General features: G+C 32.2%; 1 protein-coding gene across 1 annotated transcript in view; it reads left to right on the top strand.

The window, feature by feature from the left end:
• The window catches only part of Snoo (Sno oncogene), a 441297-nt gene that overhangs the window by 207033 nt on the left and 213351 nt on the right, over positions 1 to 20913 (top strand). The window contains exon 4 of the mRNA XM_087157925.1: positions 13922 to 15449. Coding sequence (XP_087014051.1) covers positions 14451 to 15449 — 999 coding nt within the window. The 5' untranslated portion in view covers positions 13922 to 14450. The remainder of the gene's footprint in view (positions 1 to 13921; positions 15450 to 20913) is intronic.

Genomic DNA, 20913 nt, shown 5'->3' with positions numbered 1-20913 from the left:
CATAAAAATCTTCAACATGTCTTGCCTCATTTATTTCGTGAGTACTTACGTTGTTGCAGAAGTTGTGCTAATGCGCCAATAAAGAGCAATCCTGTTCGCACACAGCAACCCCGTTTTCGCACGCAATTATCTTTTGAATTCCTTGTTGCCTTGTTTGCTGATTTCTGACGCCATTTTTTAGTGCTACGAAAATACATCTTCGGGATTTGCCAAAAACAAAACAAGATGCAATTTTATGTTTGCAGTAGCGAAATATTTTACCCAAAAAAAAAGCGAAAATGTACCAATTCCCATGACATGAAACTTTATTTTGTTAAACATACGTTTTGGTAATGTAATTTAAAACAGTGTGATCAGCAAGTGGGGGTTAGATGGTAGCACAATTTATTCAGACAGTTGGACAGGTTATGAAACAAACAGATTAGAAGGATTCCTACTTGGTAAGGTTTATCATAAATACAAATACCTTAGCAAGTAGGTATTTGTATACATTTTAAAAATCCTGATACAGGAGTTCATAATACACAAACAGTTGAGAGAATAAGGGGCAGTGCTAAATGGAGGAACAAAAGACATAGGGGGACAGCGAGACATCATTTGGAATCTTATTTATCAGAGTTCATATGGCGACAACATCTGGTGAAAGAAAAGAGACTATTTTGAATATATGTTAAACTCTATATCGCCCCATTTTCCACCGAAATCCGATTGACTACTTTGATTTTAAATAAAGTGTTTCGAATTTTTAGATATTAAATAGAGTGTTTTATTTCATGATTTGTCGCAAAAATTTTAGGTACAGATTGACGGCACTTAAAAACCGCCAAATCTGTAGCTGCGGTGGCGTTAAAACGTAAGTACCATTTCGTGCACCCAAAAACGTTTCTGCACTGCTAGTTTTTTTCTTCTAAAATAAAGTGAGAAGTTTGAGACGACGATTATCACCCGGCATATTTAAAGTTTGCAGAAAAAAATCACAACAGAACACAAGCAACTGCTCACTTAAGCTCAAAACATTGAATGAACAAGAATTTCTACTTCTCGGACGAACGATATCGGACAAGTGAAGAAACAATTGCTTGAGCGATCCGGCAACGACATTGTCGTTCACATATTTGTCGTCCGATTTTGTCGGTATCGTGTCGTGTAATGAAAAAGCGCCCTAAGTGTAAGCACACAGCTTTTAATGTCTATAAATTTGTTTCACTTTAGCCCTTCAATTGAAAGAATAGTGCAATATGATGACATGTCACATGACCTTAAAGTAGTAAATATCTACCTCTCCACAGATGTAAAATTAATCACCTCAGGTTGATACATATATACCTCTGGAGGTATATTTAAGGTATATTTGAGGTTGATTTTGAGGTATTCATTTGCACCTTTTTCAACCTAACAACGCATATAAATAACAACTTCCTTTATACATTAAAAATATACCTCATTTATACCTCGATTTTTTCGTAAGGGTTGTCTTTCATCTTCATAATTTAAGAATGAAGCTATAAAGCACAGAAACAGGCAGACTATAGTTTCGGTTCTATGAACAAAAACCTTCTTCGTAAGGCTCAAAATTCCTTTCTGTGCTTCGACATTAATAACTCTGACGACATTAATAACTCTGACGACATTAATAACTCTGACTTTTCCATTTTCGTTTTTTAAAAGCCCTTAAAGGTGCTTTTATCATTGGGTGCTTTTAAAAAGTGCTTCATTTTCCCTTTTTTAAAATGAGATTTTTCCTTTACCATGTTGATTTTCGCTACGTATTATGCAAAAAGACACATTTCACATTGTTCTACTCAACGTTTTCACAATTAATTCAACACCAATCTATTTCGGCGTATTGTCAGTCCGTAGCGTATGAAAACGCCGTTCTTTTTACATCATTCAAAATTTCATGATTTTTGACAGTTGTCAAAAACAATGCGAAAAGTTTTTTTTTTTTTTGACATGACGGTTAAAACAAGATGAAACCGTCAATTGTCAAAAACTTTCCAACCCTGCCTAATTATATTTTTTTAAAGTGCTTAAAAATAGTTTTTGAGCACTTGAAAATTGTTTATTTTTTGTTGAATAATTTAGCTACGCACCCTGATAGAACTAAAACTATAATATGCTTATTTTTGCAATATTATTTGTACTTTATTCGTTTGTAGAGTTTAGCAAGTCCTATAGGTTTCACTAGCCATGTTTTCCTCTTGTGTTTCAACTAATTAATTTAAACTAGTACTCGCTAACGCTCGCCAACCCCCGAAAATTGCTTCGCAAACCAAGCTCGCTTCGCTCGCTGCTATACTTAGGTACATTGCAAATGCACAAAATTCTAAGAATTCAAAAGAATCATTCAAATCCATATAAAAACTTTTTAAAAAAAAATTACATCATTTTTGTAAATACTAAGTCATTAAAATAAATTTGAATTCAAATAAATGACATGTAATTCGTTAAACCTATTAGAAATGTGCTATAGTATAATTCGTAATATAAATCAAAAATCCTCAAATAAATTCGTAATATATAAATTCGAGGAAAAAGCGCTTTCGACAAAATACTAAAATAGAGATCTATCGACAAAGACTACTCACTTCTGCCTAGTTTAATAGTATGAGATCGCCGCAGCTGATGCTCTCTGGTTATTTCAGTTTCCGTTTTTAAAAGCGCGTATGTTCAGCCACCTCAGCTAGATTTGGCATGTGACTTTTTAGCGGCAATCATTGGTCGATTCGCCGTGTAAGAGAAATAGTAACGTAAACAAAACAAATCAAACGTTGCCACCGGCGGAAAAGAAATACAGCCAAAATTTGGGAGCCACGTAAGAGAATTATATATATTAGATATTTTAAATGCAGTTAATTTATCATGTATTTAGTAAAAACATTTTTTAATTTTATAGCTTGCGAACCTTCCAAATAAGGCATTTGAGTGCAAATATTTTACCGAAATTCTACAAATTCTACGCGTAAAGTTTTGAGTTTTACAATGATGTTGCAGATCGATACAACTGGGTTGTCTTAAGCCCCTCGATTTTAACTTTTCACGCGTTGGGGGGAGCTGTAAGCAATTCGGGTAAATTCAAAATTAAGAGAAATGACCATAAATAGTTTCTATTTCTTTGTTATTCAAGGTTATTTGAATATGTGGCGCAATTACCACTATAAATATTGAATACCAATTCACTAGTATATTAGACATGTTTACTTGATTCTATCAAGAGGTACCTTTTAATAGATGAAGGTTGACATAGTCAATAATTATTTCCCCTCATTGGTGACCTCCGGACGTGATATGAACTTGTCAATATTGATGGATGATCCACATTAAACAGTTGATTTGCTTAAAAATATACAGCTCAAAGAAAAGAAAAATCTGATGAAGTAAAGTCTCCCGGTTAATAAATAAAAGTCCAGTAGTGGACTGATCGTTAAGACACGGTTCCCACCAGATCACCGAAGTCAAGCATCACTGGATGCGGTCAGTGTGCGGGTCCACTTGGATCAGTCTGCGTAGGGACCGAGGGTGTGCGGTATGGGTCCCCGTTAAACTGTTCTACCGTAAAGTGCTCGACTTCGCGTGCAGGTCGTCGGGCTACCAAAGCAGGAGAGCCATTCCCTCTGCAGAGCATCAAAATTGTGATGGTATGTCTTCGGATCATCCTCAGGGATGTTTCCCAGACCGTCGCCAATAGCCCATTGTGCAGCTCTAGTGCGACCAGGGCTCGAAAAAACTCAGAAATTTTACCCGTCCCCGAGGACGGCTTGTCCAACAATGTACCCGTCCTCCTTTGAAACTAACCCGTCGCTTCTAAATAAATAAAAATACAATTTTCTCTTATTTATTACTAACATTTATATAAATTGCACAATGAATTAGTAGTTACTAGGATTACAAATACTAGGATAACATTATACAGTAATAAAAGAAAGACTAGGTTACTAATAGTAAAATCTAGTATTTCTTTAATGAAATAATTTATTTCTTTAATGAAATAATTTAAATAACAAAAGTCAATTTATCTGTCAATTATCATGTCAATTTATCCGATCATACTGCGTTTTTTAAATGAATCAAATACGACGTTTGCCAGTTCCACAATCAAGCCAATGATTTACAGAGGTTTCTGCACAGAAATCTGAAAGAGGTTTTCCATTTAGGTAGATGTTCATAATTGCGGTTGACGCTTGTTGTTTAAGACCAGTTCGTAATGTTTTTTTTTTTTTTTTCCATTGCTGAAAAGCCCCTTTCAACCGCTGCAGTACTCCGAGACAGAGAAAACATCAATTCCACCATGCGCAGTATGTTGCTGTATTTCGAGATTAGAGGGTCATTTTAGAAGTGAGGACCTAGACTCTTGTAAGATAACAAAAATTGAAAATATATCACGAACATTAACGGGAAAATGGCCGTCCGCCCGGACGTTGGATTCGAGAAATTTGTTGTCCGCTGGGTATTTTTGACCGCCGAGGACGGGCGGACGGCCGGTTTTTCGAGCCCTGAGTGCGACGTAAATGAACTACAACAACAACAATAAATAAAAATGAAGGGAGAAAAAACAATGAGCGAAATACTTAATAAAAAAATGAAGACAAAAACTATAATGAGTGAAATGATATAAAGAAAAAAAAAATGAGAGAAATGTTATAAACGAAAAATGAAGAACAAAAATATAATGAGCAAAATTGATATAAATAAAGAGCAGGAATCAACTAGTGGTATCCGTTCAACGAATTCTATCACAGATAAAATTCTGGAAGGGGAGCAATGTGGGGTAACTACCACTATAAATATTGAATACCAATTGACTAGTATATAAGACATGTTAACTTGATTCTATCTTGAGGTACCTTTTGATAGATGAAGGTTGACGTCAGGGCTAAAGAGAATAGAAGGGCTAGTTCACTCCGCTCTTAGAGCTGAAGCTACGATTTCCCTCCTCATGACGTCACTGTGTCCACAGATCTCGGAAGATCGCAAGCAAAGATATTATGATAACTTTGCATCTTTCTCGTCGTACACATTATTTCCGTTCATAAACATAGTTCAAAAAAACTTTCTTGGCCATTATATTAAAAAAAAAATACCATTTTAAACTTATAAAAATGTTTTACTAGTTGGCGAAAATGACACTATAAATACTTTATTTTAAAAAGTTCAGTTTTAGCTTTAATTATTAAGAAAAATGAAAGCATATATCGACACTTTTTTTATCTACATATTCTTTTATAACAATAAGTTGAGTTAAATTTAGAATCCCTGATTTTGAAATATGCCGTTAATAGCAATTTGTTCATACTTAATCATTAGGAAACATCAACCTTAAACGCTAATTACTGAAACAAAATAATAATTTAGATTCATAATGACATTAGAAATTTTACAATTGCTTATAGATATTTAAATTTACGATGATATAATTTATAGATACTTAAATTTAAGACAATATAATTTTTAAAAAAAAATCATAAATTTTTAGAATAACTACATTAAAAAATATGTTATGAAATTCGGAGAATTCCAACTATATACTATATATTTTATTTATACTTTTTATTTACATTTTAATTTTCTTTGACTTTATCCATTTTTAAATTTTTTTCACCTGCCTTTCTTTTTGAAGTAACGAGGTGGTTTCTATCTAGATAATGAATTTTTATAAAAGTTCTTAACGACAGAATAAACGTATTGCTGTTTTATATTAACTGTGTCATTTTGGAATCCATGCTTTACATAGTAGTTAATTTACTTTAGGGAACACGCGGAAATATATATTTTTTCCTTTTGTTTTTCTATCAAAAGTTTTTCAAGTTGCAATCGCGCAAACTAGCATTTCGATAATAGTTTTAAATTCTTGTAAATTCACTGCAAAAACTGAGGAAAGTCATTATAGAAAATAACAAATGTCTTAGAATATCTCGCAAAAAGAAATGCTCCAATATTAGTTAGAGCTAGTAAGGCCGAACGCTCCGTTCTTGAAGTAAAAGTGCGAGCTTTGCGCCAAAATGACGTCACTAGAGAAAATCGGAGGATTGGCGCTGCGAGAGCTACTTCAAAGGAGTGAACCAGCCCTTCTATTCTCTTTAGCCCTGGGTTGACGTAGTCGATTTATAATTCCCCTCAAACGCAAAGTGAGTAAACAAATGTTCAAAAATCGATGGTTATAAATTGAACATAACATGGGGGAAAAAAGAACCCTTGAACATTTAAACTGCCTCGAGAAAAGGAAGAGTATTGTTTCACATAAGCCCTTCAATTGAAAGGCTTTGGCAATATAATGATACTAATTAGCATTTTCAAATTATTTAAGAAAGCGTTTTTTGTTTAAAAAAAAGCATTAAAATTACAAGGTATAGGATGTTTCTGTGTATTGAGCTGTCTAGAGGAAATTCCCGGAAACATGTTAATTATCTATCAAGGATCAATGCTTTAAAAACTGTTAAATGTAAAAAATGCCATGGATCAAAAATATGTTTTGCTCATATTATTCCCCTACAAGCCCCGGAATTATAATTTTTCTTTTTGAAGTTATACTTCTTTTGCGACTTCCAACAAGGTTGCGTTAAACGTTTAACGCTACATTTTTATTGGCCGGGAAATCACGTGGTAGGATCCAGTTTTCCCTCACTCATTTCCATATTGTTTTGGTTCTGACTAGCATAAAAATAATAAAAGTATTGTTTTTCTATAAATATTTTTTTAGTTTGTTTTGATACACATATAATTTAATAGGGTAGTATTTCTTATTTCAAACTTAGTGGATAACAATTGAAACAATCCCACGGACAATGCGACGGATTTATAAGGTTATGTCAAAGTACGTCTCTTGTGAATATCAATTGATTGTTAGGTTTTCTCTTCTGAAATTACATTATGACGCATTCACATACATTATTAATACAAATACATTTTCCAGGGCGAGACGAGAGGCAACCACAAGCACTTCCACTGGTTCAAGAGGTCGACAAGGGAAAAATGCACTATATTACCGTTATTACAGAGCACGGAAGCGAGCGGAGCAGGAAAAAGAGTCGTTGAATAGAACTAGTGATCCTTCTACGATTGCTGATTCTTCTACAATTAACGTCACAGGTTGCGAAGTTTAACTTCTTCCGCGCGGAGGGACTCCACGCACTATTTTTTTTTTTATAGTTGGGAGGACTATAAAATATCCATTCGAAATTTTAAAAAAACTTTGACTCTAATTAGCTTTATTTCCCTGCGTTATTTGAATCAGAAATGATTAAACGAGACAAATTTTATTTTTTGTAAATTGGACGGAATATTAGGGGAGGGATGGGGAGGGGAAAATTTTCAGCTAAAAACATAAAGTAATATCATACAAAATATTCTTTTCTGAAAAGTAAAATATATTTTGAAATGAATTTTTTATCCTTTTCAAAAAAAAAAAAATATATAAAAATAAAAATAAAAAAAGTTTCCAAGCGTATTTTGCCAAAATTGGTTTTCTATTCAGGCTTAAAAGTACCGCCGAAGCTGTTCAACCCAACGTGATAACTTGAATCTAAAACTGACAATAAAAAAAAAAATCATTCGGTATCGAAGCGAAAATTTCAGAATAAATCTTTTTTTTTCTTCCTTTTTCTCTAAATATGAAATAGGCAAATATTAATAGCCAATTGAACATGGGCGTCACATGGGGTCTAATTTTTGAGGGGGGGGGAGGCGAAATAAAAATAATCAGCCACAATAGTTCTCTAACGTAAGAAAAAAATTTCTTATCTTATATCTGCTATATATTTGCAGAAAGTTTAATTATTTTTATATTTTTCTTGATTTTAACTTTGATAAATTTAAATCAATAATGGTTCAAGAAAATTTTGTTTATTTCTATAAATTATTGGGAAGGGGGCTTTTTGAGATTTTTAATTATTGAGAAAACATATACCTAACTCCCCCCTCCCACACCACTACCAACCCCCATGCAATGAAATGGTGTTTGAATTCCTCATAATGCATTACTTGGGTCAAACCATAGATTTGAAATATAATAGGATGAGCACATTACAATTATCCTCATGAGGAAAGCACGTGACTGTAGAGCGAATCGAGAGAGTGAGAGTATTTTCAACCTCCCGTTTCTCCTTGTTATTTCAATGGAGTGAAATCGATGCTGGGCATTTTTTGTCCAAATATCTTAAAATAAGGTGGTTTATTGTGCCGCATTTGGTTGCACCGGAAATTTGTTAAAGGAGGACCTTGCATGTAGTTACTTAAGTTAATTGATCACTTTTTGGAATTGCAATTGTTTTATTTATTATATAAATGAACTTTTAGAATGTTCTTCTTTTTCCTAAAACATCATATCAACCCCGATTATACAATCTTATTCTCATTCATTATCCGTTTAATTTATAAAAGTGGTGAATTTTTTATCAGTTTAACACGACACGCTTTTGGTTCTATTTCTCATACCAAACTAACTAAATTTTTCTTCCTTTCAAAAAATGAAAAAAACAAATTTTTTTTTTCTGCAAAATTGCAAAACATAAAAATAATTAATCTTTATTTACCACAATTTTTATGTTAACCGCAAAAAAAAAAAGAGTAATAAATAAGTAAAAAAATTAATTGGCACATTCCCTTTTTCTGTATAGAATCAGGAAGTTTTTGGAACGTCGCAAGTTTCGGAAGAAAAAATAAGGGAAAGGAGGTGAAATTAAAAAACACATTTACAGTGGTTCGCTAAAATAAAATTTATTTTACTAAATTTCGCATATTAGAAATAATTAAATAGATAAAAATATTTCCCGTCTTAATATGTTCGCTAAAAAAAAATCTTTTTTTTAATTTTTACTTGTTCTTACGTTTGATCGATTTTAAATTGATGATAAGTCATGGAGTATTAAGATATGACTTATCAATATTTCTTATTATTATGGGGAATGTTTTATTCACTGTTCTCTTTGTCGCAGAAGACGGTGATGACGAATGTAAGTTTTATGATTGGAATTCCGCGTTTTGAATTACCCGATTTTGAATTACTAAAACCTTCTGAGATCCGACGTCCAATATGTTTAACAACATTTGGTACAATTTTATCACTTAACAAATAATATTAAATTATTTATTTACTTATTCTTTTGTTTGTATGCAATTGGGTACTTGCACTTCAAGAAAAAGACCTTCCATACCGACACACGTCACGTATGACGTCAGCGTCGTATTAAAGTTGGGCTAAGTTTCTTCACATAAGTGAGAATGTTAATTAATGTGATGTTAATTAGATACATAGCCGTATCGCACATCGAATTAGTTGAAATATAATTATTTCACGTCTACTTCTTTAACTTAACTTAGAATTATTATTTGCTTGTGTATTTTGTTGTAACCGTGATATATTTTTGTTTTGTGTACCTGGCAACTTCGATGCATAAATAGTTTATGTTCCACACAGCTTCGTACCTGTCTTTGTATTAAGTCTCTGTATAAGTATATAGTGAAAGAATTGAAATCTTTGAGAAAGAATCTTTGCGAAGGAATTTAGAATGTGTCACTTAAGATAATTGATACTTGACGTTCTTGGCTTACTCGTAATGGGATGGAATGAACAATTGCTAACGTAAAGAAATGCCATGCTTCAACAATCAATCAGGATCGCAGATACCAACACTACGTCACTTGCAGATATCCCATTAAAAACGCGATTTTCTATGTAAAAATATAATTTTTTTTTACTCTCGTTGGCTCGAATTTTTAATTACAATGAAAGATTACAAGAAAAGTAAGAAATTCATTTTAAATAACCTTTTTTTGGACAATTTTATGGCATATAAAGGTGTAGTTATTAGAATCGAACGGGTTTTGTTTCATGATCAAAATATGAAGAAATAAATACACTATTAAGTTATTCTATAATATGTTGTAAAAAATTAAAATGTATCAGTTATTTATGCAATGATTAAGAAATAATGATTAAGTTTAACTAATAATTTATTTTTTTTTAAAAAAAAGAGATTTTTTTAATTGGATTTATGAATTTACGATGAATTTATGAATTGCGACATATTTCTTAGTAAAATGGCATTTTCTGCCATTACTTAAACTTCGGGATTAAGAAAGTTTAAAGACAGTGTATCATCTCATTTCTTGATCTCTATTAATAAGATTATTATTAATCTTTAGAATATATCTTCTTAAATTTAATATGAAGATCATTAGATACCTCAGCTTCGGTTCTTTATCTTAGATACATCCATTTATTCTAAATAAAATTACAGCTTTTTTTAATTCGTGAACACTTTAATAACGCCTTGTTATAATGTAAGGTTTTCTTAGTCGAGTACTATGACAGCTAGTTATTAAAAGCAATTTTTTCGGCAAACTACGAACAATACACTTCGTTACCTTCACTGTGTAAGCTTAATTCAAATCACTTCCTGGTATGAAAAGAACTCGACCTTCATGAATCGTTTTCGGCGAAGGTTTCGATTTCATCAAAAATATTCATATTCAGACGATTATTAAGGCTGTAAAATTCTTGAAAATTAATAAATTTTCGAGTTTTTAAAATAAGGGTGAGATGAATTGAAAAATTTAAGAGTTATAAAAATTTATTCGAATAATTTCACTAAACGAAAAGGGAGAGACAAGGAAAGGGGGGAGGTGGCAGGGTGAAGAGGAGGGCAAGGTCGAAGCGCTGCTGAAGCTTGCGTCTGTGCATTCGTCTGCTTTTTTCCTCCAACGATTGGTGAGCGCACTTCGCCACGAGAGTCACGTGACTTTTTTACTGCTGCCACTCTTCCAGGGTTGCTGTATTCGCAAACCATGGCTAAGATAATTTGGCTATAAAGGGCTGAACCGGCCAAAACACTGCTAAATGGAAACATCTACCTTTCCTCCTATCCCCCTACTCATTGCGAAATGAGAGAGAAAGGGGGGGGGGAAAGAAGAAAGAAAATAACAAGAACTACAAAATAGTAGTCTTCTATAGGTGAAACTCCGCTTAATGTTAAAAAAATAAATAAATAAAACATTTTTATTTTTTACCGCAGAACTTTTTGGCAAGTTGGAGGCGTAGTTAATGATATTATAGAGTTATATTATTTAAAAAAATTCAAGATATTTTATTACATTTTTTTATATGTTAATAAAATTGTAAAGGAATTGATTTATGTTTAATTTCATTAATCGTCTGATTTTATTATTCAGATAAAAATTTTAATATAATTAATTTGTTAAATCAAAAAAATATTTGAGTTCATTTTTTCGAATAATTTTTCGTATTTTAAATTAATAAACTCTTTAAAATGCTTATGAATATTGATACATTTTCAAAAAAAAATGTAAACAATTTTTAAAACAGCGTTAAGGAATTGTTTACATTTCTGTAGTATAACATTAAAACTTTGCATTAATGAGACGCAGCATAAAAAAAAATAATAATACTGAAAAGACATTAAAAAAATATATAAAAAAGGGAAAAATTTTAATTTAATAAAAAATCCCGGATTTTGAGACTGTTGAGAATTATATAATAATTGGCCTATTTGTAAATTATTAGACATACTATTTGCCTTATAGTTTATAACAAATATATAAATTGTAGAATCGGTAAACTTTAGATAAAATAAAGCAAAAATACTTGTGTATCCAAAGTTCCTATTATGTTTCGATTAAATGAGAGAATAATTTCGAGCGTAACTGTGCTTCTTTTTTCGAGTAGAAGAATTCGTTATTTGTCTTGTGTTCAATATGAACAAAAAACTTTGAAATATATAAATATCTGAGAAATAATTAATGATATTTTGAAGTTTCTACAGATACATTATTTAAAATGTAACCAGAATGATGTATTTGTTCTTGTGGTTTATAATAGCACTGTGAACTATTTCAACAATTATGAATTAAATTAATGAAAATAATAAATGAATATTAAAAATTGTTTTTCGCCTGGAATTATCTTTGGATAAAAAATTTTTATAAATGCGTGCAAAATTTTTTTGATTCGCTTAAATTGTTCTCCATACGCAGAAACGCATTTCGCTTTCTGTGAAATACGCAACAAGCGAAATCAAGAAGGGATCCAAACTTTCGATCGCTCTCCTGCCATTGGCACCAACTTTTCCATATTGCGGCCACCCCTTCCCCCAAATTTCGAGGGTCAGGAATCTAAATTCGCCGGAGAAAAAAAAGGTATGTTTATTCAAAAAAAGTAAATTTTTGTGTTTGATTTCGTAACTTAAAATATCATCACCACTAAATAATTACCATATTTAAAGTTAGATCCTCAAGCCATTATGATTGAGTCCTAGTACAAGAAAATCTGATCATTATAGCAAAAAGTTATTCACGGTTGTTCCATTGGTCATCGCAGGGTTTTGATTTTTAAGGGGGACAAAATTAATATACACAGTTGCAAAAACACTTTAAATTTTACACATAAGAAAAGAAATTTCTTAAATCTGCTAAACATTACAAAAAAAAATTAATTATATTTATTTTATTTTTTTAAAAACTTAGATGAACTTAAAACGATTATTATTCATAAAAATGATCGTTATTTGTCTGAAATTGTTGTTCTTGCTTACGTCGCACTATAGCTGCACAATGGGCTATTAGCGACGGTCTGGGAAGCGTCCCTGGAGATTATCCGAAGACACGCCATCACAATTTTGATCCTCTGCAGAGGGGATGGCACCCCCACTTCGGTAGCCCGGCGACCTGCACGCGAAGTCAAGCTCTTTACGCTAGAACAGTTTAACGAGGACCAATACCGCATACCCTCGGTCCCTACTCAGACTGATCCAAGTGGTCACCCACCCGCACACTGACCGCAGCCACTGATGCTTCACTTCAGTGATCTGCTGGGAATCGTGTCTTAACAATCAGTCCACTGCGGGACATTTGTCTGAAATATTGAGAACTTTGAGATATTATTGAGGGGGGACGAATAACTTCCGTCCCCCTCCCACCATTGACACCCCTGGTGGTCCACACTGTACATCTTTATATAAGTATTTTTTATACTGAAAACAGAGTATCTTCATATTTCGATATCTTAAAATAGTAAAACTGATTTAAATTTCTATACTTATAAAATTGCAATTTTTGCCGCTCATGATAATGTGATAAACATATTAAAAGCTAAATATACATTTACTCACCTCCTCAAATTTGCATTTTCTTATGTACTTGTAGTGTTTCATCAACCCATGTAGCATAAATGAGGCCTTTCATCTTTTTTATTTGATGATATATAACTATGACGGAATAATATTTTTAAATAACCCTTTTTATAGTTTCTAAAAACTATTAACAATTATGTATTTAAAATTACTAGTTTTTGTAACCCTAAATATATGTAGTGTTACTATTATTGCGTCTTTAATGAACCATTTAATTTTAGAAATTAGAATCATGAACGATTATACTCTTTATTTCTCTGTGATTAAATATATCCATTTTAGCAATTTTATCATTTCGGCCTGCCACGTGATTTAATCATCATTTTCATTTCGTTATTTATTTATGGATATTTCAGGCATTAATTAATTTACGAATTATAATTTTATAGACAAAAAGCTTTCACCTTCTTCTTTTTTTCTTCATAATTTATTATTAATTTATCAATTTGCAATAAAATATTTTTGTTTCAAAAGTAAAGGTACTATGGATATTTTTAAAACATGTTGCTGCTATAATTATCTATGTTTAATATTTTTGATAAATTTTTCGCAGAATAAAATCGTTTGAATTCGTTTTCCTCGAAATATGCAAATAAAGATGTTGTGAAAACCTAAAAGAAGAAAAATAAATGAACATTTATCTAACGTAAAAATAAAGTCTTTATTATAATGTGGTAATATAGTAGTTATTATTTTCAATTATTCATGCATTTTCAGTCGAAGTATTTAATAGCAAGTTTAAAATAATATTTTTAAAAATGTCTTCTAATATTTTGCAGGATGTGAAATCAAAACATTTGGAAAAAGCGCCAATCTCGCCAAAGAAGTGATTTTGTGAATAAACAGCAACCCGATCTCCTTCAACAAAGTTTACTTGCGGCGAAAGAATGGAGGATGAGTGATAGTTGGCACAGCCGCATGGTGCTGTTCCGAAATATTTAATTGTTTATGTATTGTGAAAACATCTTCTGTCGCCATAAATCCTACGTAGCAATATTACCTCACTTCAAATGGTAGCAAATCGGATGCTTATTGTTGTTTTCATCCCAGATATATGCAGTGGTGGGTAGGGAGGAACTCCACCAATTCAACAGCCATACCATCGCAGCGACCAGACGTAGACTGGTTGCCCTAGCTTTCGTTACAGACATAACAAGCGATAAGACGGAAAAGCGATGGTTGAATTAAAATGATGTGGACGATATCTGTCTGCTACGTGATCATTTATGATCCCAGTGTGACTGCTGCGCCCATGCCTGTCCACTGTCCGGCAAGTGGCACCTAAATTCCAATGAAAAGAAAAGTGGCATGGAAGCGGGCGGTGGTTCCAAGCGGTTGATGTATACACCGCATCTGAAAAAAGTTCTTAAAACATACCAGGCCTCTGCAACAAACAGTCTCCATGGCCCGAATACAGTTCTGGGCGTCTGGCCAGGATCTGAATCCGACGACACACCATCGGTCAGTCCCCCGAGCTCAACGTACCCCCTGCCCGCGACCGATACCGCGAAAGATCTAGCCAGTGGTTCCTCTGATTTATCGTCTGCTCTAACTAAATCCAAATCAAGTTCGTCTGCCGCTGGTTCCAGCAAGGATATCATAGATTATGACCCTTTCATAGCTCCACCACCTTTCCCCATACAGCAACCACCCATATTTACCCCACCTGATCAAAGTGGCTGTAAAAAATCCGAAACAGTTTTAGAAGGTGAGACCATATCTTGTTTCAACGTAGGGGGCGAAGAACGACTCTGTTTACCACAGATTCTCAATTCAGTCCTGCGAGACTTTAGTTTGCAGCAGATTAATAGTGTCTGCGATAATTTGTACATTTATTGCTCTCGCTGCAATTCTGCACAACTTGAAGTGCTCAAGGCGACACGTGTGTTGCCTTTCAATGCCCCAAGTTGTGGCCTCATCACTAAAACGGATGCCCAACGTCTGTGTGCAGCACTGCTGGATTGCAATCCTCCGATGTTCACCAAACCTGACTTGAAACCTGCCTTTCAGGTGCCAGTGTATCACGAATGCTTCGGAAGATGTTCGGGACTGTACATGCCTGATCTGTTTCTTCACCCACTAGATCCATGTATAGAGTGTGCCGAGTGCCATGGTTTATTGAGCCCCCAAAAATTTGTGTGCCATGTGCACCATCCTAAAGAGACTCGAACCTGTCACTGGGGGTTTGATGTTTTCAAATGGCGCAGTTATATCCGGTTAGAAATTGAAGTGGAAGAAAATGTGCAGTTTCAAGAAGCTCTGAAGGAGATGAAACAGCGTTTCGATATGATGTGCAAGAGAAAACAGGTATGCTTAATTTGTTTTGTTCTAGTCCACTTACTGTACTCTTGTCCACTTACATAACTGTTTATTTTACAATGCCTGTCAGGTCTCATTACGCACGCCATCCCCTGATTGAAAATACTGAATGTGTACACACTGTTGAAGAAGGACAGGGGTCCAAGCCAAATTTGCTACCGTTTAGCAGTCCCTTCACAAATTCAACTTTAGGAAAAATTGTAGTTCCACAAAATAGTTTTTCTTAAAAAATTTTTATTGTATCCCTTTTAAGAAACTATAAATCCATATTTTTGTATTGATTTTTTAATATAGTTTTTAATTTTCACAAATTATGTCTTAAATTTTCACAAAATAGGTACCTCTCAGTAAAACCTAGACAGACCCCATCATGATCTGTCACACCAATTATAATCCCCAAGGTGCCAAATACATTTTAAACTTGCAAATTTAAAAAAAAAAAAAAATTGTGCATATTTGCCTGGGGAGACTACGAGTTATACCTTTTGAGTTCGTCTGTTTCTGTGATGTTTTTTTTAGTTTCTCGCGGGCCACTGCCCGGAAATTGTCAAGAGTTGGGGATTATTCTGCCACAGATCACGACATGGAAATCTTCCCCCATTGAAAATATGAGCTATTATTTTAATGCGCTCAAGTAACACATAAAATATCCTACTCTTGATTCCAAATATTGCAATTTTTATTTGATGTCATTACAATATTGTACATTGTTTCCCACTTTTTGTTAAAATTGATTTTGACTAATCAAGTTAAGTGTCCATTACTGACTGCAATGTTCATTTTCTTCCGTGATCTCTTTAAAATTTGTTATGTGCAATATGGCACACTTTATTGCATATTGAGAATAATCCTAAAAGTATTCTCGGTTCGAGTCTAGACCACCTAGAAAAATATACCTCTGCTACTGTATGACACACATTTGAATTCTATTTTTTAAAATATGTCATAATTTGATGCCTCTTCCACAGAGATAAATGAACGTAAGAAATAGTTTTATAGAACTTAGTTTTTTGTCAGCTCTTAAATTGGTCTTCTGCCGTTAATTGTAGTCTTCAATTTATTCAAACAAACTTTTCAGTCTTGGTTTAGGAAGATTTCCGTATCTTGATCTGCAGCAGAATAATTGGCAAGTCTTGGAAACTTCTGGGCAGTGGGCCGCGAGAAACTAAACAAGAACATCACAGAAAGTGACTAACTCGAAAGGTGTAACTCGTAGAAAACCCCGGACAAACATTTACATGTTTTTTTTTAGTAAAAATTAGCAAGTTTAAAATGTATTTGGCAATTGTAGTTGACTCGACAGATCACGAAACGGAAATATCCCCCTTGGTTTGTGCGTTAATGTCATAATTTAATGAATACTTTAAATACGTCTATTTTGTTTTGAATGATGATCTAAAAATAGATAAAAATAATTTGATTTACTTGCACCTGGCTAACCGAAAAGTGCCAATGTTTATTTTCTTAAAACTCACTTTTGAATTTTGCTTTCTCTTTCAATGCTTCTTGAGATTTGAACTGGAAGACTTTAAATTCGAGCCTGAGATAGAATTTTTTGTACTAACACACTCATAATTTAATATGGCAGATATGGGTCAAAGTTTGTGAAGACGGAAGCTAAAACATACAAAAGAAAAGTGATATTAAATATGTTTTTCAGATTACTCACTTACGAACATAAGTGCATCATAGTTTTTGCATTTAATAAATTTTTTTTTTCGTTTAAAAACTGAATGAAACAGATTTATGTTTATTTGTTTAGTTTGAAAGTAGTTGTGAACTAGATCCCAAAGACTTGTTTCAGATAATTAGTCTACCTCCTGAATTTAACTGCCACTAGTTCTCTGTATTCCGACAAAGAGCCACTTAGAAAATATTTATGTTCAAATTTTTATAAAGCTGCACTAATTTTTCAATATCTTAAATATGTTTTTGGTGCGGGAGAATCACTGTTATAATGGTACCATTAGTTATTCGTTGTTTTTTTACTTTGTCGAAATACAAATAAACATAATTTTCTGTATTCCGACAAGGAGCCACATAGAAAAATTTTTATGTTCAAGCTTTTTTAAAGCTGTATTAATTTTTCAATATCTTAAATATGTTTTTGGGACGGAAGAATCACTATTAGTTATAATGGTACCATTAGTTATTCATTGTTTTTTTAAGTAAATATTTAAATAAAGTTTCAGTGCTTTGAAACCATTATATATAATATACTAATTTCTGCTCAAATTATTAAAAACTAAAAAAAAAACATGTGCCTTACAAATGTTAATGCAATGAAAACATTGATTTGTTTTGATAGCGTTATGTAACTAAATTTTTTACACTTTTTTTTTTAATTGATTACTATTGAGTTAAAAACAACTGTATAACTAATAGGCAAACGTTCAAGCAAATAATACAGAAAACTGAATAACTAGTTTAAGAAGTTTTACCACTGTTTATCAAATTAATTTCATTCAAATTATTAAAAAAAAAAAAAGCATTAAAATTCTACAAGAATCTTCGCAATAATATTTTTAAAAAAAAATTCCCTTAAACAACAAATACTTACATTTTTTAAACAATTGTAGTTCAAGGATTTATTTAAAAATTAAAAATGAAAGCAAGTAATTTATGAAAAAAAAAAAATCTATATGAAACGATTTGAAAACATGCATTATTACTTAATTTTATTAAATGTAAAGAGCTTTGATTTGTTGTAAAAGTTATAATTTGTTGTAATGCTCATATCAAAAAGTAATTGTTTAACAGTGCTATAATTAAGATTTGTAGAAAGTTGTTTACTTTGTTTGATGTTTGTTTTATACCTTTACATCAGGGTTGCACAACCTATGACCTGTGGGCCAAAACTGGTCTCCGAGTGTATGAATAGGTCCCTGAACAGTTTTTAATATTAGTAAAAAAAATACATTAAGTCTCTTCTATAAAAATTGTACGAGAAACTCTTTTATTTTTATTTTTTACAGCCTTAGAAAAAAACCACTATATTAGAAAGTTATTTTTTTTTCAATTAATTTTTTTACTGGTTATTTTGTTCTTTAATTTACTTGTTTTAGTGTAGCAGTATCGGTACTTGATTTTAACCATTATATTTTCAAGTTTTATTTATCGTCATAAGTGTAGTCCAATTCCAACGAAAAGTATATTCTTGCGAATTTGACTTGTTTACTATGTCTAAGCACGTTACATTAAATCAGGATCTAATCTAAGGATGCTGAAAATTTTTAAGATTGCAGTTTTCTTACTCATGTTTGCCCCCAATAGGGCATTTTTTGTCCTTTTTGTGCTAAATATAAACACAATGCAGTTTTAAATTCATCTTTCTATGCGATAAACTTTCTTTACCAATAATATAATAAAAAAAAAAGAAAAAAAATACACTGTTGAAGTCATACAATGCAAACTATATAAAAGTGTAAAAAGTAGTAGGGGAGAGGGGGGCACCTTTCAACAGTTTTTGCTTAAGAATTATTTTCGAAGTTTTATTGCTTTCAAAATCTAAATTCTAATTTTTATTTATTAAATTGATATTTGAGGTAGCCTCTAAATTTTTTCCAAAGGTCTAAGCCAAAGACAAAATACCTAATTTTACATATTTAGTGAACCATGTATTTTGTTGAAATCTACCCCTCCTGGGGGGCAGATTTCAACGGGTGGCGGGGCACATTTCAACAATTGAAGAGAACGTAACAAGATCATGCATTTTGGAAAATTAACTTTATTCATAAATTAATAATAATGAATGAACATATTGGATTGATTTAGGTTTTTTCTGCATTATTTTGTCTTTAATAAAATCAAAGTTTACGGAGAATGTCATGAAAAATACAGCTTAACTGTTACGCAGCTTAAACTTGGTTGAGGCAGTTTCATTTTAATGTCATTTCTTTCTATACCACTAATATCCTCTCTTTCTGGAAAATAAAGCATTGATTATCATGCTCTCTCGCTCTCCAGAAACTACCTCCCGAACCAGGTGAGCTCCTAGCTTGGCAACAGCATTTGGAGCTGGAACAACTGTTAAAACTCCAGTTTCATCCAAGTTATATATTTGATCCACTGTAAAATGACCAGAATTAAGAGTTCTCTCATAATTGTTGAAAAATTCTTGAACATTTTCTTTATTAAAAGCTATAGCTCTTGCAAAGCTGGTGTTTTCCGGTTTTCTTAAAAGTAAGCTGTGGGTGACACTTCGTAAAACCTTTAACCCAGTCAATTCCAGAGGTTTTATTTTTGTCCCAGCTACTTTGAATTTTGGAGTTGAAACACTTTGCGTTATCATAGGAAAGTTTTCTAACTTGTCTGCAAGTTAGACTATAATTGAGAATTGAACATGTAATTATGTATTCACAAAGCAGGATTTCTTGCTGGACATCAAAAACTTGTTGGCTTATGTATTTAGAACTGTAGCATTTTGTGTTAGCTGTACATTGTTTGGTTTCACCAACCAAACAATTATTTGACTTTCTTTTTTTTAATTTATAAAATAAAGCTGAAAAGTCTATTCCAAATAAGCCTGCTGCTGCTCTTAAACATACACCATTTCTGACAGTTTCCATTGCTTTTTCAATGTTTTCTTCACTAACTTCTGGTTAAGTGTGCTTTTTTTTATATGTTCGCAACATTTTTATAAATTGTAAGAAGGTAAAATAACAGGATTGAGAATTTTAATGTTACACCGTAAGCTTTTCAATTTTCTTAAAATTAAATTATTTTCATTCTAAATTAAATTTTCTTGAATATGTTTATAAAATTTTAAAATAATTATTTTATTGATGCTTTTAATGAATTCTTTGTAAATAAATTCTATTTTCAACAACAATGCAACAAACTGAATCTTGGTTTTAAGCTTTTAAAAAAATTTCATATAATTGAAATTTTTTTTACAAACATGCTTTGAACACATTCACATGTTTTTCAAAAAATTTAGAATAATGCCTTACAAAAAAAGTTGAGTATTTTAAATGTAACAACCGTAATTAACGGGCCTTTTGCAGACTAATGACTTCTGCAAGATTACTTAACAAAAAAATAATAAGCCTGGGGCACCTTTCAACACTGTTGAAATGTGCCCCCTAAGCTCTGTTGAAATCTGCCCCTGGTGCAGACATTTTGGTTAAAGTATTATCAACCACTTTAGAAAACGACTTTTTACTAATAAATAATACAGTTAGAAACAGAATTAAATAAACTAGCAGATGAATAATTATCACTTACTTTATTAAAAGATTACTGGTAGATAAACAGTTTTAAAATCAAAACTGTCTTTTTACTTTTGGAATGTTAAAACATGTTCCACAGAGTAACACAACAGTGGTAAAAAGAAAGTGCTTAAAACTAAATGTCAATAGTTATGCTTAGTTAAAGCTTATTGTCTGGCATATTGGCAAATCATTAAGCAATATTAGAAAGCAGAAATTCTAGTTGTTGAAAGGTGCCCCAT

The sequence above is a fragment of the Parasteatoda tepidariorum genome, chromosome 2 (genome assembly GCF_982258835.1).
Source record: "Parasteatoda tepidariorum strain Cologne lab strain chromosome 2, Ptep-v5.0, whole genome shotgun sequence".
NCBI classification, from domain to species: Eukaryota; Metazoa; Arthropoda; class Arachnida; order Araneae; family Theridiidae; genus Parasteatoda; species Parasteatoda tepidariorum.
The sequence above is the reverse complement of the archived record's forward strand: the minus strand, read 5'-3'. Positions and strand labels throughout refer to the sequence as shown.